This window comes from Pteronotus mesoamericanus, unplaced genomic scaffold (genome assembly GCF_021234165.1).
Source record: "Pteronotus mesoamericanus isolate MK-2021 breed Mesoamerican mustached bat unplaced genomic scaffold, CSHL_Meso_final contig_246, whole genome shotgun sequence".
Lineage (NCBI taxonomy): Eukaryota > Metazoa > Chordata > Mammalia > Chiroptera > Mormoopidae > Pteronotus > Pteronotus mesoamericanus.
This window is the reverse complement of record NW_026555104.1, coordinates 101,347-128,773: the sequence shown is the minus strand read 5'-3', so window position 1 is coordinate 128,773 and position 27,427 is coordinate 101,347. Positions and strand designations below refer to the sequence as shown.

The following is a 27,427-nucleotide window of genomic DNA, read 5'->3' as shown; positions in this document are numbered from 1 at the left end:
GCAAGGGATTCAAAGTATCTTATGGTTCAGTTTTCTTATTAAATAATTACATTTATGTATTTCCTTTCTGCCTATTCCCCAATGTTATCCTGAGGGTTATATGAACTAAGTGATGAACATGCTTGATCATCGGCTAAAAAGAAAATGAGAGGGACAGGTAAAAGGAAGAAGTTAACGCCAAGATGCCAGTGTGAATATTGGTGCCATTAAGGGGTATCAGAAGGAAAAGACCATGAAGTGGTTTCAAGGTGCCAGGGATACACCCCACATAAAAATGGCCAACATGCTTCTAGGAAAGCGGAGCTGAAACCAAAGAGAGATTAGAATGTAAAGACATAAATTGTTCACATAGAAGTTAAGCTGTAGAAGTGATGAGGTCCCTAACGAATGTATGGGGTGAATATAGCAAATTAATATAGAGAACTGTAAAATTATCATATTTGAGAAATTAGGAATCACAAGAATAGGTAACAGTCAGATATGTAATAATTTTTTTCGTACACTATGGTAGCTATGTTTTAAGAGTTATCTTAGAGATACAGAAATACTGACAGATGAAATGATTGTTTACTTTAAAATAATCTAAAAGAGGTGTGGGAGGAATTAGATAACATAAGATTGGCCAAAAGTTAACTGATAAAGTAGGGGGAAAGGCACACAGGGTGGGGGCTCATTTTATTATTCTACTTTTGTATGCATTTCAATTTTTTCTTAATAATAGGTAAGTAAGTAGGAAAAAATCAAAGGGCTGGGAAAAAAAACAAAATTCAAAATCATAAAAGCCTAGTGAGAAGAATTTTAAGGAAAGTGGTCACAAATTTCAATTTCTACAGGGAGGTCATGAATATAATAATGTTGGTGGTAAGAAATACTAAATATTAGAAGTCCAGAATTTGTAATTTTAGCAAGTTCCTTATATTTAACTGCCTCAGGTATGTATTCATTAAATATAGACTGAATGAGATAATTCCATTTAAGAATATACTAAGAATTATTAAAACATACACAAAAATCTTGTTCAATAGCTACTATGTTCAAAGGTTATAGGTCAAGTGGAAGTATATTTAAGAAACTAGAGTATGAGAGCAAAATTCTCCCAAAAAAGGGCCACAAAACAAATTCTGAATGAGGACTGAAGCAGTAGGTTAACTCGGGCTCTTTCTAATTGCTGAGCAGTTTAATAAAACAAGAGTTGATACTTGCTTCCACTTCAGCCATAAATGCCTCCAAGGGATCATCATCACTGTCAGAATCTGCAGGCTTGGAACGGAACTGCTGGCGAGTAGGCGAGTTTTCAGCAGGAATATAAGGTAAATCAACATTGCTAGAGTCTTCTTCCTCATCTTCAAAATATCTGAAAATTAAGATGCATGATTGGTAAAATGAATGTTTAGTCTGGGGTCAGCGAATTTTTGATTTAACGGAAAAGTTTATGATGATATATGTTACTATTAAGAAATTTAAACTACACAGGTCAAATTAGAGACCTCCAGGCTTTGGCTAAAGATTCAATAATTAAGTATTACTGAATACAAGCAAAATTCTAATATTGCCAAAAAGAAAAAAGCCACAGCAGATTCAATATTTCAATAGTGTCTGTTCAATTAATTTCCAGTTCTGTTACAGTTTCAATACAACAGTGTATCACTGTTGAATAGATACAGCAAATATTAAAGAATATACGCAATGGAAAAAATTACTCATATGAAATATTAAAAATCTATTTTATTATTATAATTTTTTAGAGATATATTCATTAGGCTAGGGACTTCCAATCAGAAGTTCTGGGCTTTTTTCTGAGGACCAACAGAAAACTTCTAAAATTAAAAAAAAAAAAATTTCAATCCAAAATCATTCGTCATACTACTTAAATATTCAGAAAAGACAGTTTCAAAGTCTGGAGGAAGTTATCACTTTCCCACTTAAAAAAAAAATCTCAGAAATACAGCTCTTTATAAACTAAAACAAAGCAAAATCATTGTTTAGGCCTCATCTTGAAATAAATAAAAGAGTAATACAACCAAATATTTAATAAATAAATTTAAATATAGTATAATTATGAATATTAGAATTATAAATAAATTTAAATAAAAAACTGCAGCTTAAAATTTTAAAGCATTTCTTCTTTATAGGAATTATTTTAAAAGCTGTTATGTGCTACACACACACACATATTCGTTTACATAGGTTTCATTTAACTAATAAAAAAGTATCCCTGAACTGGTAAACTGCTCTCTAGCATAATGATTCTTCCCCACCCCCAAAGATTTTTATTTATTTATTTTTAGAGAGAGGAGACGGGAGGGAGAAAGAGAGGGTGAGAAACATCAATATATGGTTGTCTCTTGTGTACCCTACTCTGGGGACTCCCAGCAAGCCGGACATGTGCCCTGACTGGGAATTGAACCAGCAACCCTTTGGTTCACATGCTGGCACTCAATCCACTGAGCCACACCAGCCAGGGAAATGAATGATTCTTGACTTTGCTGAACCTCAAACATCTACTTCTGTACTGAATTCCTGAATAATATAACAGCTTTTTAAAATGTTGCTGTTGTACTTAAAACTCTGATACTGAGATTATTTTTTAATAAAAAAAGAAAAAATCTCCAGCAGTGTCACAACCAGGTAGGAACAGCAGCAAAAAATTTCTTCAGATTTAGCAAAGACAAATTATAATCTACAAGAATTAGAATTCAAACTTTCAAATCCCATCTTTTTATAATAACCACCTTATTAGACAAAGTTAAAAAAGATAATTGCTAAATATGTTTCCTATGAACTGTGGGTAAAAATCTGAGATTTTTCTACCAGTATTAGGATCTTACAACACAATAGTTGTAAGGACTTGGGTGTTGAAACAAACTATGTCTCTACCAGTTCTGACAACTGCCTGTGTTTACAAAACAATTTGTATGGTGTCAATAAAAGACTTCAGTAAAGATCACCAAGAATCTCTTCAGTCATATGTAGGTCTCACCGGCCTCAAATCCTTTTTGGAACAAGTAAAGGTATAAATAAGCACACAGGTATTATATTCCCTATAAATAAGTAATGGCGACAATTTATCTTATTAGCAACAACGCAATTCAGTGAGATAACCAATTTATCATTTTATTGTTCAGGAAATAAAGTGGGGTTTTTTTGCCTCACTTTCTGCCAACAGAATGAATTATCTCAAAGCCCAACCTTTGCTAAATTATCAGGAATTACCACTTACGCATTTTCTTCATCAAAATTGGCTCGTTTAGATCCAATTTTGTAGAAAGAAGGGAGCTGCGGTGGAGCCGACTTTCCAAATCCAGAAGAAGAGCTGGTTGCCCCAAAGGCACTGTGGGATTGTTGTGGGAGTTTTGGTTCCTCCTTCTTTCCAGCACTAATGGCAAAACCTCCAAAGCCAAATCCCCTCTTCGTGCCAGGGCCACCTTTATTCCAGTTCATGGTGTCAACAATTGATCTGTTAGTGACAAAATACACTAATATAAATTTAACTTTATAAATAGCCCATTGATTCTGTCTTTCCCAACCTCAATCTATAATTTCATTTTAAAATTTTGCCTCTCAATTAAAAACTTTATCTTTATTCTTCAGATATGCAATATGCTAACCTCAATGAAATGGTTACATTTTCTCAAACACTGAAGAAATTTTTATTTTATTGGGAGGACTTTATTTTTCATTGTTATTGGAGAGAGAGAGGAAGTGGGAGGAGAAACACTGTTGCCAGAGAGAAGCATCAATCAGTTGCCTCCCACAGGAATTCAACTGGGGATCAAATCTGGAACCTAGGTGATGTGCCCTGACTGGGAATCAAACCCACAGCCTTTCAGTTATAGGATGACTCTTTGAACTGAGCCACACTGGCCAGGGCACAAGTTACCTAAATTTTGTTGAAACGCAGGAAGCTCATAAAGGAAACAAGAACAGAATTTTAAACTACCTGAGAATTCCTCTCCCAGAGATGTAATTTTGTTGATCTCTTTTTCCTGTTTTTCTAGATTTATATATATATACACGCAATTTAAAAACAAAACTAAAACCCTACTGTATGTATTGTTGCAGTTACTGACTTCTTCACTTAATGATATACTAAGAACATCTTCAAATGTTAATAAATGTATTTCTCTACGGTTTTATAATGTTGTGAAACATCATATAGCTATATCTTTATGCATACCCTTAATTATGTCTTTAGGATCAATTTTTAAAATGAAATTGCTTAGCCCATGGGACTATGAATTCTAACTTTTAAAAATTTTATTACTCACATTTATGAAAAAGTGTCCACTACACATTAAGTCAAATAAGGTGGATGATTATGATTCAACATAATTCAACGAAAAAGCATGTGTTACATACACAGAAATAGCTGTTAATCAAAATGTTAACTGCAGTTATTTGATTTTTACTTCTTTGTATTAAAGTTTATCACTAATAATAAAAATTAAAATATTTAAAATGGACTCTGAAGCCAATGTGGGAAAAAAGTTTCAAAAATAGCTTTTTATTGATGATATTGTTGAAGGGACCAAGAATAACATGCTCTACTTTTCTGGTTCTGTGACCCTCTTCCATATACACCTTACAGGTTTTGTCTGAGCTATTATATGGCACTTAGTTCAATCTGTTTAGTATTAAATTTGATTTATGCTATGTCAAGTCTCACCCTTTGGCCACTGTTAGTTCCAGATAGGGACTGTCTTTATTCGTTTTGGACTTTCTATGTAAGTACAGGGCTCAAATAATTACTTGATGAGTACCAGTTTGCCTGAACTTAATTAAGACCATATCTCCTGCTTTCTTCAGGAATCCTTTAATGGAAATTAACAAAATTCTAGTGAGATGTGATTCGGTAAGAATATTTACAAGCAAGGTACTGTTAACACCGTGGAACTAGGGAAAGTCACACCCAAGGGAGGGGAGCATTCAGATGCTCAGCAAAAACCCTCTTCCACATTCTTCCAGATCCCACACCCTCCAGATGCACATTTCTGACTCTGTCATTCCCTTCCATTCAATAAGCCTTCGCAGTTACTCAAGTCAGACTGGAAAAAGATTCTCCATTGTGGCAAGAAACTACTTTACTATTCCTATTTCCCAAGGTTTCCCCACATAGTTTCTTTACTAAACGCTATTCCCTCTACCTGGATTTCCTCCCCACCAAATCTCATTATATCTACCTACCAAAGTCCTATCCTTCAAAGCCAATCTAAATATGAACTCCTAGAACTATGACCAGGAATATGCTTCCACCAGAGAAGTGCCATCTCCTTCCTCAATCTCCTTTCCTAGTCTTAAAACACCCAACATTTAATCCTAACTATTTGTGTCCTTGTTTTCTCTCTTCAATTCCATGTTATGGGTTTCATGGGTGAAGGAACAGGCTTATCCATTTACTTCTTTTGTTTTCCAGAGTATATATTCATTAATCAAGTTTATTCAATATAAGAAACCCAAGGAGATTTACAAATTGGGCAAAGAGAAAAATTAAAAGAGTGTAAGGACCTACCTGGTATGGTTCTAGGCACTAAAATACTGTGATTCAGTAGAACATCATAATAGTACAGTAAAATAACACAAACGATGGAGCCAGGCTACGTTCAAACTCTAGCTTTACCAGTAACTTGATATGAAGCTCAAGGTAGTTACTTAGCTTCTCTTGGCCTCAGTTTCCTCATCTGTAAGATGGTAAGAATTACCACCTACTTCACGGTTGGTGTAGAAACTGAGTTCATACACAAAAACTCATTTACAACATAATAAGTACACAATATTTATTAGCAGTCATGTTTATCATTATTCTCTCTCCAGAAATCAATTTCTCTATTGGTAAATGGAGAATATCAAGTTACACTTCTCAGATCTCTTTCAACTCAGGGATTCCATACGTAAGTACTACATGACACTTAAGATGTCAGAAATCACTAAGAGCTGACAAATGGGGATAGGCTTCATAGGAGCTAGAACCCATGGGAAGCACAGAAAGATGCAAGCTGAGTAGAGAAGTGTGAAAGAATAAGGGAGAAAAGCTAGAATGAGCAAAGGCCAGAACATTAGAGTAAGTGTGGAACATAAAGATAAATTGTCTTGAGTTTGTATTTTGGACAATGGTGGAAAATAAATACAGCTGACTATAAAACCACATGACTTTATCAGTTGTGTTTTTGGAGTAAGAGAAGAGTTCTCGTGACATCTGATTAGCAGCTACCTAATACTATGCTTTGAGAACATTTCACACACTATAAACTGGCCAGTTCTATAACAAAAATCTGTACAAAACCCAAGAATTTCATCACATTCTTCTAAAGCCAAATATAAATAAATGCTAGTTTATATTTATTTTAGAAGCATCTCTTTTCCTCTGTTAGCTTAAAGAAACTAAGAGCTAATTATACGAATAGTATCAATTTGATAAAAACTAAAATAAAAACAACTACATTCCTCCACATTTATACTAAATTATAACAACACAATCTAAGTCACATCTTACCACTCCTCTGCTCAAACCCTCAGTCGGTTCCCATCTCAAGCAAAGCAAAAGTGAAAGCCTCACACAATAGCCTAAAAGGTCCCGGTTGTTCTGTCCCCACTCCCAATTCTTTTTCTTCCCTTATCTTGTATCTCCTAACACTCCCTCCTTTGCTCACAGTTCTACAAGCACATTGGTCTTCTAATTGTTCCTCTAACAGGTTAGCATTGTCCTTTTCCAGGCCTTTACACTTGCTGTTCCCTTTGCCTAGAACATTCCTTTTCCCCAGACACTGCCTGGGCTCATTCATCATCCCTCACCTGCTTTTGGTCTGCTTAAATATTAGCTTATCTGTAAATACATTCCTAACCACCTATTTCAAAATCCATCACCTTCCCATCTATCTTTCTAGCTGTATTTTTTTCCTAATATACAGAACTTACATATTTGTTTATTGTCTCTCTTACCCCAAATAGAAAGTAAGTTTCATGAGGGCAGGAGTCAGAGACCTAAATCTGTGCTAGGGCATCAATTAAGAACATTCCTTAAATGAATGAATTGCAAATTAGGCCATATTACGCCCCTTCTAAGTACAGGAAAACACAGCGTACTTTTTTCCCTCACTGCTGAGAGTCTGAAAATTAATTTTTGTATGAAACATTTATTGCTCACCTATGTGTCAGAAGGGTGTTTTGCTCTGAAAAATTACAGTGAATAAGAAATAATCCCTGCCTATTAGGAGCTCAGCGGTGTACATATGGGGGAGAAGAGATACAGAAATATCAAAAAAAAGAGAAACACACACACACACACACAACCCACAATGAAACCAAAGGAAATAACTGGAATCTAAAGGAGAGGCAAAAGGGGAAATGCTTCATTCACTAAGGTGACAAGGTATGTATAATTTCCCCCTAGACTCTCGACTAGTAACGTTTCTTTATATTATTGGTATTTATGCTTGCAACTCCACGTAAATTATTTACTCATATCAGATAGGCTTCTACGCAGGCCGCAAAAAAAGTTTGTGTGACAATGGCGATGCTAATCACTATCTATTCAAGGCTGCATAGAAGACCACCGACTTCGTCTCTCACTGTCTTCCGATTTGGCAACTTTTGCCTACAGGGTCCCTCCGACTTGGAGGCCTGCCTCCGGGAACTACTGCCGACTAAAGGCCGATTCTTCCCGGTGGCTATCCCTACCACGGAGCCCGGCGCCTTGCAAATCCCTTCCGCAGCCAAGCGAGCAGGCGCCGCCTCGGGGAAAGCCGCCAACTGGGCCTTCCTAAGAGTTACGGGAGAAGCGGGAGCCGTGGAAAGGCGACGCGGCTTGGAAGGACCTCTTGGGGCCTCAGCCCTGCACTTCCACTCCTCACCGTCTCCCTGGGCCTCCAGCGCCCAGGCGCTCCGCGGACTCTTTGTTAAGTGAGGCCGCGGTTCCCTGGCCTTCCCTAGGCCCCGCAGTTGCCTCCAGTACCACCAAGGGGCCGCGGCCCCCGCGTCCAGACTCACCGCGCACAAACCTGCTACTGTAGCGGCAGCTACTACTCCCTCCGACGAGGAGAGAATCCCACGGCCCGAAGTACGCGCGGACCAGGCCGCGTCCCGCCGCGCTCCTCCCTCTCCGCCCCTTTCCCCACCGCTGCCGCCGCTTCGCTACCCGTTGCCGACTGTGGGGGAGGGGAACACAAACCTGACATGCGCAATGCAGAGCGCGGGCCGAAGGGCGGGGTCTGGGCCTACGGCTGCCGGGAAACACTTTGGGCTTTTGGCCTTTTTGCTCCAGAAGACCTCACAGAACTCTCACACACTTTGACTTGGGCTGTGCTGCTGGGTGAGGAGTGTTCGCGGCCTGCTTAGGAAGTGGGCTTGCGAGTGAAGGAAGAGTAGCAGTGACAGGAAGCTGCCCAGTAATTCTAAAGAAAAGGGCTTGGGCGGAAAGCGCATATACGTAAAGTTGTCAATCCCTTAAACTCTGGCCTTGGCAAGTAGGACCTGGGCAACACTTCGCGTGCCTCTGGCCACGTGGTCCCATACAGCATGGCCACCTTTAGCTTCCGGAGCACCAGTTCAATGTGATGACATTTTGACTTCATTCTAGCGGAGGAGACTGGAATTGGTGTGAGCAATTCCAGCCCAACTACCAGGATTATGTAATTTTCCCAACAGCCCTACCATGCCCCTGCAGGGCGGGCGCGGTGAACGTCTCGCGCGGTCCCGAAGACTGCGTCCCGCCCCTTCGCCGCGCGCAGGCGCGGACTGGCCGCACGCGGTTTACGTAACGGATGAAGGCTACGTGAAGATTAGGGTGGCGTGACTGAGCTACTTGGTTTACCTGTGTCCTAGAGGCAGTAGGGGCACTAAAACCGCGGTGACCGCGCAGGCGGCGGCCAGGCGGAGAGGCCCGCGGGTTAGAGGTGGCGGTCGCAGGAGCTCTGAGCCGATTTCTAGCCCCTGGTACAGGTAGGAAGCGGGCCATGACGTGTTAGTCGATGGGGGCCGGGCCAGGCCGAGTGGTCACCCTGAGTTGCGTGGCGTAGCCCGGTCCTGTTTCCGTTTCCCACCCAACCCCATAAGCCAGGCCTGCGGTGACATACATCGGTCTCCGCTCCTTCTCACTTTTCCCGACTTTCTTAAAACAAGCTAATTTTGCCCACCCCAAGGCCCAGTTTTTGCTGGTCTTCCGGATTGGGGTGATTTTAACAGTTTTGAGGAACTACCCCACAGATCTGTGAACAAATGCAACCAAAAGGGCAAAATTTGAGGAAGCTTACAGTGTGCAGCAGGAAGAGTGGAGTGTAGACTGGGTATGATGAATTGACTAGCACCTTGTGGTTTAACAGAAGCAACCACCTTTAAAACCGAGTCCCTATCTGTGAGAGACTGCCGAATGAACTTGTAGAAGGTAATCAAACCAGGCTTGCCAGTGCTTGTGTTCCTTGCCACTGGAGTCTCATTCAGGACTGGGTGGCCTGGCTGGGAGTTGTGCATTTCAGAAATGAATTGACAGGTGTAGCAAAAAGCTGAGAGGGAATGCCAAGGCACAAATAGCTTGGATAATTTTGACCTAAATAACCTTGAAGGAATCCGGTTACAGTGCTGAGTTATCTTAGAAATACCTATGGTGTGAACATTCTAAGTGGAAATCCAGTTTGAAATGATCAGATCTTTGGCAGGCAGTTTAGTTGACTGTGTCAGTGTTAACGTTTATTTGCTTCTATTTGAAAATATTTAAAACATCTTAAAAGGAAAACACTAAAAGTGAAGTTTTTAAATCTTGAAATCTGTTCATAAGGCACAGGGGAAGGAAATAATGGGAAGTAGCATTTATTGCATTATCTTCAGTGTACCTGGCACAAATCTCTTTTACCACCCACTACAGCCCTATGAGGCAGGGGTATCTCTTTTTTGTAAGTGGGGAACAGGGAATTTTAAGTAATTAGCCCAAGATAATATGGCTAGCACACGGGAGAGCTGACATTAAACCAAATCTAAGTACACCAAACTGCTTGCTGTTTTTCATATTTCTTCTACTTTTGACTACAATAAAAGATTATTAAAGGAAGTTAGGGATATTTGGAAACACATCACAAACATTTTTGACGTTGGTATTGAGAAGGCAGCTATGTTTTCCCATAAAATGTTCCCTGGTGCTAACCTGGAAGATAAAATATTGGAAAGGATATAGTATATGGCATCTCTCAAGTCATATATGCCTTTCAAAATTTATGAACTTTGTCCAGTTCAAAGACTATTTCTTGCAGCCATGCATTGCAAAGTATTAGGCAATAACCTTTGATACTGAACAATAAGAATTAAATCCCTTTAAAAATTTATGGGATTGTAAGTGTAAGATATAAAATAGAATATTCACTATCCCAGAGCATCTTTTTTTTTTTTAAGATTTTATTTATTTTTAGAGAGAGGGGAAGGGAGGGAGAAAGAGAGGGAGAGAAACATTGATGTGCAAGAGAAACATCAATCAGTTGCCTCTTGTACGTGCCCCAGTCAGGGGGCTGAACCTGCAGCCCAGACATGTGCCCTGACCAGGAATCAAATGTGTGACCTTTTGCTTTGCACAGCGACGCCCAGTGAACTGAGCCACACTGGTCAGGGCACCCCAGAGTATCTTGAAAAAGTAGTACATGCCCCCTTGTGCCACCTGCTCACCTACATTAAAACACAACTTCCTGCATTTCGGCATCCATCCTTACCACATACATACTTGCAGTTGCCAAAAATGATTTATTAACATTTGGAAAGTTTTGGTTCATTTCTTACTTGGCCTTTCTTCAGTCTACATCTTATGTGAACTTTCTACAGTTCTCTTTCCTTCCTAGAACTGTGCTGCTCCTTTGACTTCTACAACAAAATGCCACTTTGACCAGTTTCTTTTTCTTTAACTCTTCCTTCTTAGTTTCCCATTCCAGTTCTTCCTGTCATGCCCACCTTCTAGCTGATTTGGTGTGTGCACACTCTCTTTCTCTCTTTAAACTTAACTTTTTTTTTTTAAGATTTTATTTATTTTTAGAGAGGGGAAAGGAGAGAGAAAGAAAGGGAAAGAAACATCCATCAGTTGCTTCCTGCATGACCCCCCACCCCCAACCCCTGCCCAGGACTGAACATGCAATCCAGGCATGTGCCCTGACTGAGAATTGAACCAGAGAATTGAACTTTGCAGGGTGAGGCCCAACCGACTGAGCCACACTGGTCAGGGCTAAACCCAACTCTTAATACTCCCTGGGAATTTCATCCATTCCCACACCATCTCTATTTCCAGTTTAGGCTTGTATCCTGAACTTTAGACTTCTATTTCTGACTACTTCCTTTTCTCCCTCTGTAAAATAGATTATGACACTTTTTAGGGATGTTCTGGAAAATTAAGAAATAAATGTTAGTCATCTAACATATTGCTTAAAAACACTCCAGACTTTTCAACAGGTACTAAATTTAATTGTCTTTCTCCCCAATATTTTCATTTTTTGTTCTTTATCTCACAGAAGACTAATCCAGCCAAAATTTATAATTATCCCAGATCATTCCTTCCTAGATTCTCTACATCCAAACATTTTGTGCTGACAAATACAAGTCTTAAATCTGTTTCCCTGTTCATTCCCAATACCACTGCCAGAAAAAGGTAAAATGTTTTTTCTCTTATCTAATTATTTCAACCACTTACTTTTCCTGCCTCAGGTGCCCTTCTCCAATTCACCTGTGTGTATGAGCTATCAGGATTGAATTGCAAATCTGATAGTGTCCCTCTCCCACTTAGATCCTTTAGTTGATTCTAATTATCCAAATGTATTAGTTTGGTATTTAAATAAGGATCATTATGATATGGCCCCTGCTGGCCTTTCTATCCTCATTTCTCCTTCTTGGGTCTATTAACCCATCATATCAAACTTACAATATGTTATTTTAGGCCTTTATGCTATAGCTATTCCTCCATCAGTAGTGCCTCTTTCTGAGTGCAAGAACCATACTTTCTATTTTTTAAAAGAACTTATTACAAAAGCACATCATAGGAAAATTAGAAAATATAAAGAAAAAGGTAAAATGTCCATAATCCTACCATACAAAATGATTATTGTTTGTATGTAGATGTATGTAGGTCCTTCTAAACCTTTTTTGTTATATGTATTTGCTTCTATAATAATATGGATTCTAATAACTTCATTTGTAAAAATTTTAATGTAAAAAAAGTAAATGTTTTTATATGGACCCATAGTTTAACCAAACAATTTCCAATTTTTCACTATTTTAAGTAATACTGTAACAAATATCCTTGACACTGAATTTTTGTGCATATTTACAATTATTCAGACGTCATGTTTTACTTCTCTTGGCTTAGTGTCTGACATGATATGCTTAGTGAAGGTATGTTTGATTAGATATAGTAAGAGCATTTTATGAAAAGCAGTAAAAGCCAGAGTTTCTTTATTATTCTGCAGGAATTGCATAGCCTTTGATGGTTATTGAATGCTTATGTAGCAAAAGTTGTGTTTTAGAAAGGTGGTCGTGGTTTTTAGGGAGAAGTAGGGAGAGTTGAGACAGGGAAGACCATTCAGAAATACACTGTGGTTCTTCAGCAGGTGATGGTAATTTAGATTATCATGGTGGCTTTGGCGATCAAAGAAGGAAACACCAGGATTTGGTGACTGATTAGATTTCAAAGGGAAAATAAAGTGAGAAATTATGTATCTTCTTTTTCAACAAGACTGTGAAAATGGGATTGATATTAATAAAGAAATAGAGAAAATCAGGTACCTGTTGATTTTGAGAAAAATATGGGGGAAGGATCAGCAGACTGCAGTCTGAGAGATGGACTGGTTTTGTACAGTCCATGAACAAAGAGTGATTTTTCCCATTTTAAAAGGTTTTTAAAAATTTTTATTTTGTATTAGTTTCAAGTGGTTAGACAATCATAAAGTGGTCCCCCTGCTATTTCAAGTACTTACCTCATACCGTACATAGTTACTATAATATTATTGATTATATTCCCTGTGCTGTACCTTACATCCCCAGGACTGTTCCGTGACTACCAATTTGTCATTGAAACATTAGTGTGAGAGAGAAACATTGACTGGTTGCATCCTGTACGTTCCCTGGGGACCAAACCCACAACCTTTCCATTGATGATGGTACTCCAACCAAGTGAGCCACACTGGCCAGGGCTATACCACAGCTTTTATCTACTCCTCTACTTATGGGCACTTGGGTTGCTTCCGTATCTTGGCTGTTATAAAGAACACTGCAATAAACAGCCCTGGTTGGTGTGGCTCAGTGGATTGAGCGCTGGCCTGCTAACCGAACGGTTGCTGGTTTGATTTCCGGTTACACATGCCCACGTTGTGGGCTGGGTCCCCAGTTGGGGGCGTGCGAGAGGCGACTGACTAATGTTTCTCCTGCACATGGATGTTTCTCTTCCTTTCTCTCTCCCTTCCCCTCTCCCTTTTTAGATAATAAGATTTTAGAAAATAAATAAAACCTTTTATAAATAACACTGCAATAAACATATGGGTATATAAATTCTTTCAAATTAGTGTTCTGGGTTTCTTCAGGTATATACCCAGAAGTGGAATTGCTGGATCATAAGTCAGTTTTATTTTTAAATTTTTGAGGGACCTCCATACTGTTTTCCGTAGTGGTTGTACTAGTCTGTATTCCCACCAACAGTGCATGATGGTTCTCTTTTCTCCACATCTTCATCAACACTTGTTTGTTGTTTTATTGATGATAGCCATTTTCACAGGTGTGTTAAAGCGTTTGTTGTTGGTTTTTTTTTAAGACTAACATGCAACAGAGACTCTATGTGGCCCACAATGCTTAAAATATTTACTGTCTGACTCTATACAGAAATAAAGTTTGTAGGGCATCAAAAAAGGACATGTCTGTTAAACAACTGATGATATAGGGCTGGTGATTAGATTAGAGGACTAGAAATACAGCCTAAATAGATTTAATGGTTGAAATCTAACTGTGTTTGAAACTGTCTCAAATGTTCCCTCCCCCCTTTTTTGTAGAGTCTTATCTATTTGTAAGATGATTTCAGTATCTTCCATGTGTTCGTATCATTTGGGACCTAACTCCATCACGCACACTAGGGACAATTTTGTTAGCCAAAAATATACTACTCTAAATACAAAATCACAGCCAGTGGCTATCTTTTAGGAAGGTGTCTGAGAAGTGGTTCATAGCAGGGGTTCTGGAGACAAAAGTGGAATTAATCCATAGATCTTTGTTACTTGGTAGTTGTATTATGTAGCATTTCTGTGCCTCATTTCCTTAACTCTGTGCCACACATGAACCCAGTTGACCTAAGCATGATTGTCTTTTCTACTAAGAGAAAAGCAGGAGAGAGTCATAGATATATTTTTTGTTTTCAAATTTGATTGGTATATGTAGAGTAGCAATCCATTAAGCATTTTGTTTTTGTGTTTTAACTCATTTTTAAGGTGCAATGAAAGTCTTCTACGCTTTTTGTGTTGTCCTTTTGATGTTTGGGAGTGTCACTAAAGCCAAATTTGATGATTTTGAGGATGAGGAAGACATAGTAGAGTATGATGATAATGACTTTGCTGAATTTGAGGATGTCACAGAAGATTCTGTTACTGAATCTCCTCAACGAGTGATTACCATTGAAGATGATGAAGATGAGACCACTGTGGAGTTGGAAGGGCAGGACGAAAACCAAGAAGGAGATTTTGAAGATGCAGATACCCAGGTGAGGTTATTTTTTATTGATTTCTTGGGAAATTGAGGGGATGAGAAAATTTATAACTAGCATTTTCCCTAGACATTAAAAGTAAGACCCAGGTTTAGGGAGACCTTTACTCTCTGGTATCTTTATTGTTGTTTAGTAGGTGGAGAGCTTCTAAATGTTTTGTGGTGTGTTCCTACTTTTTACATTGATGAAAAATGAATTGTATTTTTCTCCTCTATGGAAAGCCTGGTTTGGGGAAGGGGTGTGTGGGTGGGAATTATATCATTTAAAATTCAGGGTTCAAAAGCATGGAGAATCATCATTTGTTAAAAACATGTAATATCTCTGTGTGCTTGCTCCTTACCTGTTCTGTTTTCCTCTACAACTGTTGCCTACAAAAATGAGATACACTTGCTGGCAACATTTGTAGGGAAAAACAGATTATGCCTCATTTTTGTAGGAGGGAGATACCGAGGGTGAGCCATATGATGATGAAGAATTTGAAGGTTATGAAGACAAACCAGATACTTCTTCTAGCAAAAACAAAGATCCAATAACAATTGTCGATGTAGGTATACAGGATTCTGAATTCCACACTAACCAACAAAATAGTTTGCTGTTATTAATCCCAGAAATATAATTAATAACATAGCTGGTGTTGATGTAATGGTGAGAGCTGTGAAAGGGTTTCACATCAATTCTTCTGATAAAACTGCACACCCAGACAAGCAACCCTTGTATTTTTGTTCTAACCCTCATAGTTTTATTTATCAAGGAATGACGAGAGAGTATAGACTTTCGATTTATTTTGGGGTGGGGCTCAGAGTCAAGTTTAATACAAAGGGCTTTCCATCTTTTTATCCCATTTAACTGTCCTCACATTTCCTTGAAGAGTCTTATAAAGCCAACCTGGAAAATCAAAATAGGCATATTTTTCAAAATATAAGCATCTTTAGTGACAGTTATCTATAGTATCCACTTCTGTTTATGGGTTTTCTCTTTCTCCTTCATCTTGTGAGGTAGGCTCCATCCTTCAGCCTCAGCCAACATTAAATGGAATAATTGTTCTTCTTTAGGTTCCTGCACACCTCCAGAACAGTTGGGAGAGTTATTATCTAGAAATTTTGATGGTGACTGGTCTGCTCGCCTACATCATGAATTATATCATTGGGAAGAATAAAAACAGTCGCCTTGCTCAGGCCTGGTTTAACACTCATAGAGAACTTTTGGAGAGCAACTTTACCTTAGTAGGTAAGTTAGGCTAATAGAAGTCCTGCTGTGTGCTGGAAAACCTCCTAGTAAGAACTGCTTTCTTGGATTTCCAAAGAGGATGCTTTTTTTATTCTCTTTCAAGGATCCCATTTTTTGTTAGGTTTTATATGCTGAATAAGTTATATGTATGAAATAATTTTCTGATGTGTCATTATTCAACAGTTGCTAAACAGCTTCTGATTAGAATGAGAGCATCGGTGATATCAAAATAAGCTGATAAAAGTCTGGCCAAATGCAAGGGATTTTGACATTTTAAATGGCTTGATAAATGCTTTCAGTTCATCTTTGAGAAATTAGAAATCCCTCAAAATTCCCTCAGATTCAGGACACTTGAGTCTTGGATCTGCTGAAGGGGTATATATACACTTAGAGGAGCCCCTGTAGTTAGTGGTGTGAGGACTAAGGAGAACTTGCTCACCTTCACCTCTATTTGGCATTTAACACTTTGTTTCACTTTAATAGTAAGCAAGTATCCATCTGCTCTGCTCTTTAACAGATCATTTATGTGTTGTGTTAGGTACTTCCTATATATTGTTTCTTCCATTGCATAGTTTCTATTTTCCCAAGGAGGGGACTGAAATCCAGAAATGGTAGAACTTAAACCATTCTATTGCAACCAAGATATTAAACCTAGTCTACATGTTTTCAAACTCCATGTTTTGTCTGCTGTGCCATGTTATTTCAGAATACTTTTTCACCTGGACATTAGGAAAATAATAGGCAGCCTTTAATGCCTTCCACTTCCTCTTGGTGTGTTTTCTTTTGGTCTATCAGTCTGCCTTACCTTGTGAGGTGGAACAGTTTCTTTTGTACTCTTAATTAAATGAAGTGAGGAAATAATTGGAATTTGAGCTTTTTTTCTAGATCTAAAATACAGGTGTTAATACCACTGTCATCATTTTGCTGTTGGAAAAGCACACTTGGTTAAAGTTAACTCATAGGAGACACAGTGAGGGAATGTTAGTTTGTAGTAATGGTAGTGTTTATTCACCGCATAGGAGTATTTGGGGAGAAACATGTAACCTGATTTTGCTTTATTTTTTATCTACTCTTAAGAAATTTATAAACCAAGCTAATTGTCATTAACTAACAAGGACATAGAAGTAATGCTAGAGTCTAATTTTTTAATAGAGACAATAAAGAGTTTTAAAAGTGGAAGGAACAATGACCATCTGTTGTCATCTATGTCCAAAAGAGAGTTCTGTAAAATAGCAAAGTATTACCACCCTAAACTATGATCATTGTGGGGTCAGGGTGAAGAAGCATATGGAGGCCCTAACATTGTCAGGGAATCATGTTAAGTGGTTTTACCCCTAGGGGATGACGGAACAAACAAAGAAGCCACAAGCACAGGCAAGCTGAACCAGGAGAACGAGCACATCTACAACCTGTGGTGTTCCGGTCGAGTGTGCTGTGAGGGAATGCTTATCCAGCTCAGGGTAGGTAGGGAATTTCTGGTACACTGCATATGCCTGTCTTTTGTTTTTTTCCAACATGGTTCCAAATCCTCTCAGTTTAGTGTCTTATCCTTTCACGTTTGACTTAAAATGAGGTCTAAAAATCATGTTTCAACTACAGACTGGAAAATGTCAAGTATATTTGAAGCATCTGATTCCCCCTCCAAGGTCTCTCATTTGTAGTAAGCAGAAGTTACAGCTGTCCTTGTTGTTTCTGTTTGTTTGTTTGTTTTTTAGTTCCTCAAGAGACAGGACTTACTGAATGTTCTGGCCCGGATGATGAGGCCAATGAGTGATCAAGTGGTATGTATTCTTCCCACTGGTTTTTTCTTCTTAACTTCTTACAGCTTATTCCATGCTTGGATTCTGTTTGGGGTTTCTGACATCTTATGTTCTTTGCCAAAAAATGGACCCTTTTCTGTTTGGACAGATCATTTTCCAGTCAGTGTACAACTGTTGTGTGTTGTGGGGTGGGCAGGTGCATGTTATTAGATCAGTCACTAGGCTAATGTCCCTTTTGGTTAATAGCAAAGTCAGCTGATTAGGGACCTTCCACTATATAACAACAGAGTCACTGGGGTGATATCCCATCATGTTCACTAGTCCCGCTCACATTCAAGGGGATGAGAGTCTTGGGCTCCATCTTAGAAATCTGCCAATTCAGAACCTAACAGGTGAGTTTTGGTGGGTTTTTTTGTTTGTTTTTTTGTTTGTTTGTTTTAGCAAATAAAAGTAACCATGAATGATGAAGACATGGATACCTATGTGTTTGCTGTTGGTACTCGGAAAGCCTTGGTACGACTGCAGAAAGAGATGCAGGATCTGGTATGTTGAGTTATTCCAACTCAGATATATGTAGAAACTGTGCCTATTTATTACATAGACATTCAGCCTCAGAGCAAAGCATAATTAACCACTTTGAAATAGGTCAGTACATATTCTCTTGAGAAGAAAAAAGTGTGTGCATAATAAAATGTCATGTCTTAATTTCATTTCTTTGTCTAGAGTGAGTTTTGTAGTGACAAACCTAAGTCTGGAGCAAAGTATGGACTACCAGACTCCTTGGCCATCCTGTCAGAGATGGGAGAAGTCACAGAAGGAATGATGGATACAAAGGTAAATGCAATAGATGACATGTATTTGCAGACCTTGGCATTTACAGGGTACTCTCCCTAAAAGTCACCCTGTACAAGTTCTTTATTTTACGGCAACGAACTGGTTATGTATTCCTTTCCCACACAACCATTTAAATTCTTTCTTTAAAATACTTTCTTTAAGCAGCAGATTAACTTGTCAAAAAATTTTAATTAGTGAAGAAGTTCTCTCTAAGTCAACAGGCAGTTGTTCCTAAGATTGCTAATGGCTTTCAGGTTTTTTGTAAAAAGACTACAACTTTAATCTTTTTTTTTTTTTTTTTACAACTTTAATCTTTATCACCATGTCATTAGTCCATTATTTTAGTTTCAACTAGTATAAGAGGAGAGAGGTGTATAGGGTCATACTTTATTTTTTAGATTTAACCTCATGCTTTCATTCTTATTTAGAACATTATTTTGACTGCTCAATAAAAACAATTTAAGTATTGGTGTTACTAAAAGAAAAGGTACTGGTTTCATTGTAGAGAGATTCCTTATCTTACTGAAATTTAATTTTTTAAAAGCTTTAGCATTGGCTGATGTGGCTCAATGGATTGAGCATTGGCCTGTAAACCAAAGGGTTGCTGGTTCTATTCCCAGTCAGGGCATATGCCTGGGTTTCGGGCCAGGTCCCCAGTAGGGGGTGCACAAGAGTCAACCCCACACTGATGTTTCTCTCCCTCTCTTCGTCCCTTCTCCCCTCTAAAAATAAGTAAATAAAATCTTTAAAAAATAAAAGCTGAAAGCTTTAGCTTTAATGAGATTGAACAAGAGGTGGATTGAAGAGTGAATAGCTTTTCTTTTTCTTTTTCTTTTTTTTTTAAGATTTTATATATTTATTTTTAGAGGGAGGGAGAAATAGAGTGACGGAAACTTCAGTCAGTTGCCTCTCATACACCCCCAGCTGGGCACCTGGCCTGCAACTTCCGGTTCACAGCCAGTGCTCAATCCACTGAGCCACACCAGCTAGGGCTGAAGAGTGAGCATCTTTAAGAAAAAAGGGAAATTCACCAAACCCTACTTAAAAAAAATTTTTTTCTTTATTTCAGATGGTTCACTTTCTTACACACTATGCTGACAAGATTGAATCCGTTCATTTTTCAGACCAGTTCTCGGGTCCAAAAATTATGCAAGAGTACGTATGCAATAAAAATATTGAAAATGATTTTCTTCTTTAGCTTTCTGTGTTGAAACACCTGCAAGGTGCTTCTGCAATTTCCCTTACCAGATGAGTGAGGTAAGTTCATGATTACAGAGTTTTCTTTTGCTTTGACTACATGCATCGTGAAGCTAGTTGGAAACCTATGGGAGACAGACAAGCCTCCCCAGTGTGCATGTATCACAGCATGTGTGCACCTCACACTCAGTGATGTGGAAGAGAATCTTACAGAATGGCTAGTAGTAAGAAAATGCAATTGCTAATCTCTTTGTCCTTTGTAGTCTAGGGTGTGGTTGGGTTTTTTTCTTTTTAATTTATGATATGAATCTATGATGTTTGACTGTAAATCTGGCCTTTTCTGGCTTCCTTTTTGTATAGTAGCTGTTCTTCCTAGTATATTATCAGACACCCTCAACACCTCCTGAGTGTCTGGCTTTATAGTAGTATTTTTCTAATGTACATATTCAGGACTTGAATTAGTCATTTAAATTCGTATCCCATTTCAGGAGAACTTGCTTATTTAAGTTTACCTTTGGTGTAGAAATGGTTCTGACCTAAAATTTTGGCTAAGGGCTACTCTCTCACAGGGTGTGGAATTGAGTAAGTTAAAAGCCATTCTTGATTTTCCTTGTGTGTCAGAATTACTTGGGTTCTTTTGCCTCTGGATGGTGTTGTCTCATCCTTTCCTTGCTCAACTCAATATCAACACTGTGGGCAACGTACCACATTATGATAACCATGGACCCTTTTGCAGTGGGGGAAAGTGAATTGATAGTCAAAGATTACAAGGGAATCTTTGATGAGTTGGAACTAAATTATATATGCTATAGTAGATTATTTCTAAGTTTATTCTGAGCCTGGCTCAAAAATAAGATACTTTGTTATAGGAAAGAAGATGGAATAGAAGTTGGAAATAGAACTTAAGAACCCATTAAATTGGTGAAAACATTGTTTAAAATATGGGCCTCATACTTAAATATAGGCTTGCTTCTTGTTCCCCAGGTGAGATGGAGTATATCTTGCCTGGAGGGTACATCATTGGCAGTGTTCAAGTATAGGATAAAGATCACTTGGGAATGCATTCATTAGAGAGACAAGTGGATCAGATGACCTGTAAAGCTCCTTCAGGCCCTGAGATTATATTTGACTTGGGGATGCCAAGCTAAATACTACAGTGATTATTGTAGGTACCTGCTCATCTAAGTGAAATGGATGATTTGTGTGCATAGAGAGTATCTTTCCTATGTTCTTTCTAAATAGCTTTTTGTTTGTTTGTTTTTATGATAGGGAAGGTCAGCCTTTAAAGCTACCTGAAACTAAGAGGACACTACTGTTTACATTTAATGGTAGGTATTCCATGTCTTGTCTGCATTGTTTTCTGAGAGATGACCTTGAGGAGGATATTGTTCCCTACTAAATGACAGCTATAAAAAACTGCATTAAAACTAACCCAATGCGTTGGCTGGTGTGAGCCAGTGGATTGAGGACCAACCTGCGAACCAAAAGGTTGTTGGTTTGATTCCTGGTCAGGGCACATGCCTAGGGTGTAGCCAGGTCCCCAGTTGGGGGCATGCAAGAGGCAACAGATTGATGTATCTCTCACACATCAATGTTTCCCTCCCTCTGTTTCTCCTTCCCTTCCCCTCTCTAAAAAAAATAAATAAAATCTTAAAAAAAAAAAAAATTACTAACCCATTCCTGCTTATTGATTTTGGCTTTTTTCAATAAGAGATTCTTGTATATACAGGGTCCAGCAAAAATAACGTCCCTTTTTTATTACGAAATCTTTTAATACAAAATCATAAGCATGTAATTCTGTACTATAACTATCACACTCATACACACCATGTGACATTTTAGGTGAAATGTTTAAATTAAAACTATAAATTATTACACCCATATTATTACCCTACCAACCCCACACTCAAGCAGGCCTTACCTCTTTTTAATTTCTATTAAATTAGCCTGTATTTTTAATTTCTATTTTTGCTACCTAAGAAATGTGGAAATGGAGTTTATTAATACCAAAAAAAGAAAAAAAAAGAGTTGAGTGACTGAGAAATATTAATGCTACTGTTGACTCAATAGGAAAATGGCTTTGTTTTCCAGTGCCTGGCTCAGGTAACACTTACCCAAAGGATATGGAGGCTTTGCTACCCCTGATGAACATGGTGATTTATTCTATTGACAAAGCCAAAAAGTTCCGACTCAACAGAGAAGTAAGACCCACAGCCTTTAGTATAAGTTGGCACCTTTTATTATTTCTTTCCTTTGAGGGGATCATCTATCAAGGACTTCAATGATTGTATTTTGCTAATTCACTTTAAAGTGCTAAATGGGAGTTTTATGAAAGAATACTAAATGGAATTTTGCTTCTGTTGGATTAAAATGGATTTCTCATGAAATTCTTTGTTTCTTGGGGAAAGGGCAAACAAAAAGCAGATAAGAACCGAGCTCGAGTTGAAGAGAATTTCTTGAAGCTGACGCATGTACAAAGACAGGAAGCTGCACAGTCTCGGCGTGAGGAAAAGAAAAGAGCAGAGAAGGAGCGAATCATGAATGAGGAAGATCCTGAGAAACAGCGTAGGCTGGAAGTAAGACAAACTTTTCATATCACTGGGGTTAAATTAAGATTTATAAAGATACTTATTTGTACCATATTGGCTGTTAAAGTAATTTTGTGGAGGAATGTACACAGACTAAAAGTTTAGCATTTTCTCAGTACCTGGAATAGTTAGTTGATAGCACTAAAAAGAAAAATAGGGCTTCAAAACATATTAAATTGAGTCTGATCCTGGAGAATGATATGAATTATCCTATTGCCTCAGCACAATCTCATTTTGAAAGTTCCACTATCGTCTTTCAAACCAAATACTTAGTGAGGTAGAAGGAAATTAGGAATTTTAAGAGAAGCCAGCACGTGTACCCTATGGTCAAAATAAACTTTTATAACATTTTTAATTTGATTATAGAATTAAATAATTCTTAGTTTTTTCATTTGGATTTTTGGTGTTTATTTTGTACATAACTAGAATCTCCAACTCAAGAGCTTTTTAGGCTGTTTCAAAGGTCAGCATGCTCACATTTTTGTGAAATAAGGTACCATAGTCCAGCTCTAAAATTTTAAACCTTATAAATGCTGGTCAAAAAAAGAGAAAGAGAACAAAGTTCTGGCAGATGTGATTTCTAATGAGAATAATCTTGAGGATTGGAGAAAATTCTTAGAAGTGAAGGAAGCATGCTGCCAAGTCAGACTGGGCTGCTATGTGGCATTTTAGTTGCCCATAGAACCATTAATGCTATTGAGCAAAGTGCCCAGGATACCACAGGCCTCCTCTCATCCTACCATTTCTCATCATTTTTTTCTTTGGTTTGGTGTAGTTACTGAGTATTTTTTCCCCCTGAAAATAGAGCTCTGTGTTTATGCAGCCTTCTGTAGAAATAAAAATGGCTTTTTAATGAATATAGTGGAAGAATCTATATGGCATCATTAATAGATAATGCCTTTCATTTTTTATGAAAAAAGAAGTTCTCCAGTTCTTTTTAGGGTTTGAAACAACAGTAGATTTAAGAAAAAGGAAGGTCCAGAGCTTAAGTACGGAAAGCAACTGATCAATGTTTCTCTCGCACATCTTTTTGTCTCTTTCTCCCTCCCTTCCCCTCTTTCTAAAAATAAATAAAATCTTCAAAAAGAAAAAAGAAAAGAAGAGAATATCTTTCCATATGTATGCTTTTTTTATTTCCTGAGGAAAAGAATCCTGGGAGAGAGAGAGTGATAGGCTGCCAATAAGAAGTTGTACCAATTTATACTTTTACCTTACCAGTATATGATAGGAGACCTTCTCTTCACTTATATCTTTATGACAACGAATTCTCAATTTTTCACATGTGTGATTCTGATAGTGGGGAAATGACATCTCATTTATTTTGCATTTTTGAATTATTACTGAAGTTAAACTTTTTTCACATTTTTGACATTGACATAAGCATGTTTTTTAAATATGTTAAACAAATTTCTCTTAACCACTATATACCATATTCACACATAAATAAATTTCTTTTAACACCTGTACCATATTCTTTATATTGGTAGTTTTATACATGTGTATAATATGTAATATGGGAAGGGATGGATCACATTGAGGAAAGAATGAATATGATGGAGGTAGGGGTTGGGACAGTAGGAAGAAAGGGACCTTTGGACAGTACTTTGACCACTTCATATAGCTGCCTCAGAAGAGTATAGCTTTTGACATATATGCTATTGCTATTTACTTGCTCCTGAGCCTTCACAGGAGGCAAGAGCTGCCAGAGGGGGTGGGCTCATTCCTGCTTTTGAGACCCAAATTCAGAATGCATTTTCTGATGAAAGCAGTGCTAACAATGATAGCTCATTTCTTCAGGATCCTTATACAATAATAGTGCAGCTATAGATGAATAAACATTCAGACTTTTGCTAATAAAATAATGTGTTTGGAGCTTCTTTCTCTCCTTTTGCACAACAACTTAATTACTAAATAAAAATATGATAAAAATTTCCTGTTGAACATTATGAAGTATTGTGCTCAGGTATAATACCTATGCTAATAAGACATTTATAATTAATGACTTGCTTAAACAAGATCTTACAGTATTATTAACTGAAATACAAATCCTTGGCAAATGCATATATAAGTCTTGTGATGAAAGTTGAACTGGTGTTTCCTGGGTATAGGAAAAATCAAACCAGACTAACTGAGCTGGCTTAAATGTATTTAGTTTCTTTCTAATTTGAGATTTTGGTTACCTTTGCTTCATTTCAAGTTCAGCCAGGGCTCAAGTAAATTTTTGTTAACCAATGTAGATATTAGCAATTTTTAAAAAGATTTTATTTACTTATTTTTGGAAAGAGGGGAAGGGAGAGAGAAAGGGAGAGAAACATGGATCAGTTGCCTCTCCTCTGCAGGGCCCAGGCATGTGCCCTAACTGGGAATCAAATTGGTGACCTTTAGCTTTGCCAGGACTATACCCAACCAACTGAGCCACACCAGTCAGGGCAATATTAGCAGTTTTTATAACTATCTCCTGGAATGTTTATTTTTTGTGCAAAGTCTAGGTTTTTGAATAATATTCTAGGCAGTATTCTTGTTTTGATTTTTCTTTTTAAACATATGCTTAGAGCTTAGTTTGGATTCTCTCTTCTTCTCTCTAGGAAGCTGCTTTGAGACGTGAGCAAAAGAAATTGGAAAAAAAGCAAATGAAAATGAAACAAATCAAGGTGAAAGCTATGTAAAGTCAGCCCAGAGATCTGAGTCCTGATGCCACCTGTAAGCTCTGAATTCACAGGAAGTGTAAAACATACCAGTCCGTTTTTCATCTTAACAAACACTCCCGGTGACTGAGAAATCCTTATTTCATCATCTGTTCTGTTTTTGATTTGGAGTTTTACAGAGGTTAGAGATACATTGGAAGGACTCTACCTCAGTAATTTTCTTCCAGATAATCAAATTATTTTGATTTTTTTTTTTTTTTTTTTGGAAAGGAATGATATATGAACTCTGTAGTTTTAAAATACTTTTAAATTATAACATGAATCATCAGTGCTTTTAGTGCTATTATATTTGAAAATATCATGAATTTATAGATAGTTTATTAGAATGTTGCTTTTTGTTTAAGCTAGGCAGTTGAAATGGCTATAAAGAATGACTCTAAACCAAGATTCCACAAATAACTGTTGGAATTGCACAGCAAACATTGCTTGGTGTTTTCTTCTATGTCTCCATTAAACTTGTAAAAAAATAAAATTTAGAACACTATCTGTGGTATTAAAATTTCAGGGATTCAAAAACAGTGTAGTTCAGTGTATGTTTTGTAGGTGGGGGGTATTGATGACAGTATTACAGGATATCTGTAGACTTTAGCCTACTGACATGTATGTGGAAAATTATAGGGATAGGTAGTACAGGCGCACAGTTTTCTTCTTAGCTGATACCATAAGCTAATGACATTGTGAATGCTGTATTTTAAGTGGTTGTATGTTTTTTGTGAGTAACAAATGCATGAAAAATTAACTGCTTTACCTAGAGCAGATCAGTGGTCTGTATGAAGTCGCAGATGTTTTCCCTCTTGGTTGCATCACCCGATTGGATGTTCATGGAGAAGCTCTGTTATCTGTGCTATGCCTGTGTCCCTTTGCTTCTCCTTCTGCTTTTATCTCTTCCACAGCTGAGGCTAGGTATATTCTTTCAAAGACATAGCCATGAATATGCATAAGTATACTTTTAAAAGTGAGCTTTTCTGAACTATTGAGAGTTCTTTCTGCCTCTTGAGGAAGGAACTCATGGGAGAGAGGCCCATCTATCTGCACAAGCATTTAGCTTGTTCAGATCTCTGCATTTTATAAATGCTTCCTACAAAGAAAGCATTTTTTTAAGTCACTGCTTGTACCAGGTAATTTTTGCTGGGGATGGGGACGGGTTGGGTTTTTTGGTGGGAGAGGGGTGGGCGGGTGTTTTTTTGCTGATGCTTTTTGTGCAGGTATGTTCTGAGGCAATAACAAGTTGCTGTGGAAACAGAATGTGCTGCTGCCTTTGTAACTGCATGGAAACTTTTCACATGGGTTTTTCTCTAGGTTAATACAGAAATGTGTCAACTGGGAGATGCAAATGTAATTTTTTTAACAGTTCATGAAATTAAGTTATTAAAATAACAAAAATAACAAAATTAATGCTATATAATTCTAGAATTAGCCTTGTTTTACAAATCTTTAAAATACATTTTAGAAATCAAAATTGATATGCTTAGCTATCTTTTGATTAATAAAAGCTTTCTTAAAGCCCCACACATTTGGACCATGGCAGCTAATTTTGTAATTTAAGCATTCATATGAATGGTAACCAATGGATATAAATTAAACTTATTGACAAAAATCTCAGAGTGGTGCCTTTACTTTCCTGGGATTTCCCTGCAACAGTATAAGCCCATAGGAATGTGTTTTCTTGTTCAATAAATAATCAGCACTGAAATGCTTTTCCTTCTTAAGATTTGGCCTTCACAAGAATCCCTTAGTTGCCAGCTATTTTTAAATGTTTTCTATTTTTAGAGCTCCATATGTTATTAATAGGCTCCTCTCTGAAGTCCTCCTCTTGAATTAGGTCACCATTATCTTCCTAGGAATGAGAAGACAGAGGAGAGTGTTGTCAACTGTCACACATTGGAAAGCCACTAAGCTCTCCAGTTTTGTCTGCATGGCTGGGCATGCAAAACCCAGTAAAAAGTCCTTTGACTTTGGGCAAGTCATGAACCTCTTTGAATCTCTGTTCTGGTCTTCCTTGTGCAAAGTGAGGGTAGTGATTATTTTCTCTACCTACCTCACAGGTATGCCAACACCGACAGATAGTAGCTGTAAAATTTTCTTCTAAACTATAGCACTTTGAAAATATAAGGGGCGCTTTTCCCATCCTCCTTCCTTCCTCCCACCACCCTCTCCAAAGCTCCAAGAGCCCTTTTGCTTCTGTAACTTGTTTCCTGAGCCTACACAGCCCAGCTGGCTCACTTCTACTACCTTTGTAACTTTCTAAATAAATTTCCTCTTATAGTTAAAAAAAAAGGTTGGGTGCTTCAACAAACTGAGCCACCCAGCCAGGACTAATTTTTTTTTTCTTCTTTTCTTCTTCTTTTTTTTTTTTTTAATAAAAGGGAGAGCCTTGTGTCTACTACTATACCACTTTTTTTTTTTTTTTTTTACTAT

The 27,427-nt window shown here is 37.7% G+C and overlaps 2 protein-coding genes across 3 annotated transcripts in view; one reads left to right on the top strand and one right to left on the bottom strand.

Moving 5' to 3' along the window:
* DDX42 (DEAD-box helicase 42) overlaps positions 1-8,704 on the bottom strand; it is a 30,518-nt gene extending 21,814 nt beyond the window's left edge. Inside the window, exons 1-3 of one of the 2 annotated variants that reach the window (XM_054573009.1) lie at positions 8,647-8,704; positions 3,221-3,457; positions 1,204-1,354 (exon numbers count right to left, since the gene is read on the bottom strand). In XM_054573009.1, coding sequence (XP_054428984.1) covers positions 1,204-1,354; positions 3,221-3,441 — 372 coding nt within the window. In that variant the 5' untranslated portion in view covers positions 3,442-3,457; positions 8,647-8,704. Of the gene's footprint in view, positions 1-1,203; positions 1,355-3,220; positions 3,458-7,983; positions 8,124-8,646 lie in introns of those variants that run through there. The other variant, XM_054573008.1, reaches the window with a different exon arrangement.
* Positions 8,705-8,752: 48 nt separating this feature from the next.
* Positions 8,753-25,525, top strand: CCDC47 (coiled-coil domain containing 47). Its single transcript, XM_054573007.1, has 13 exons — positions 8,753-8,934; positions 14,427-14,695; positions 15,135-15,242; positions 15,751-15,925; positions 17,264-17,385; positions 17,641-17,706; positions 18,127-18,228; positions 18,409-18,519; positions 19,589-19,674; positions 20,986-21,044; positions 21,808-21,917; positions 22,125-22,292; positions 24,890-25,525. Exons 2-13 carry the CDS (start codon positions 14,432-14,434, stop codon positions 24,968-24,970), a joined length of 1,452 nt encoding a protein of 483 aa, XP_054428982.1. The 5' UTR covers positions 8,753-8,934; positions 14,427-14,431; the 3' UTR covers positions 24,971-25,525.
* The last annotated feature ends 1,902 nt before the right edge of the window (positions 25,526-27,427 follow it).

What these genes read in the sequence shown, in the direction of transcription:
- CCDC47 (XM_054573007.1), top strand. Translation starts at nt 14,432, where the DNA reads ATGAAAGTCTTCTACGCTTTTTGTGTTGTCCTTTTGATGTTTGGGAGT. An exon ending in GGCCAATGAGTGATCAAGTG is followed by an intron (nt 17,707 to 18,126) that starts GTATGTATTCTT and finishes TGTTTGTTTTAG; the next exon opens with CAAATAAAAGTAACCATGAA. An exon ending in AGAAACAGCGTAGGCTGGAA is followed by an intron (nt 22,293 to 24,889) that starts GTAAGACAAACT and finishes TCTTCTCTCTAG; the next exon opens with GAAGCTGCTTTGAGACGTGA.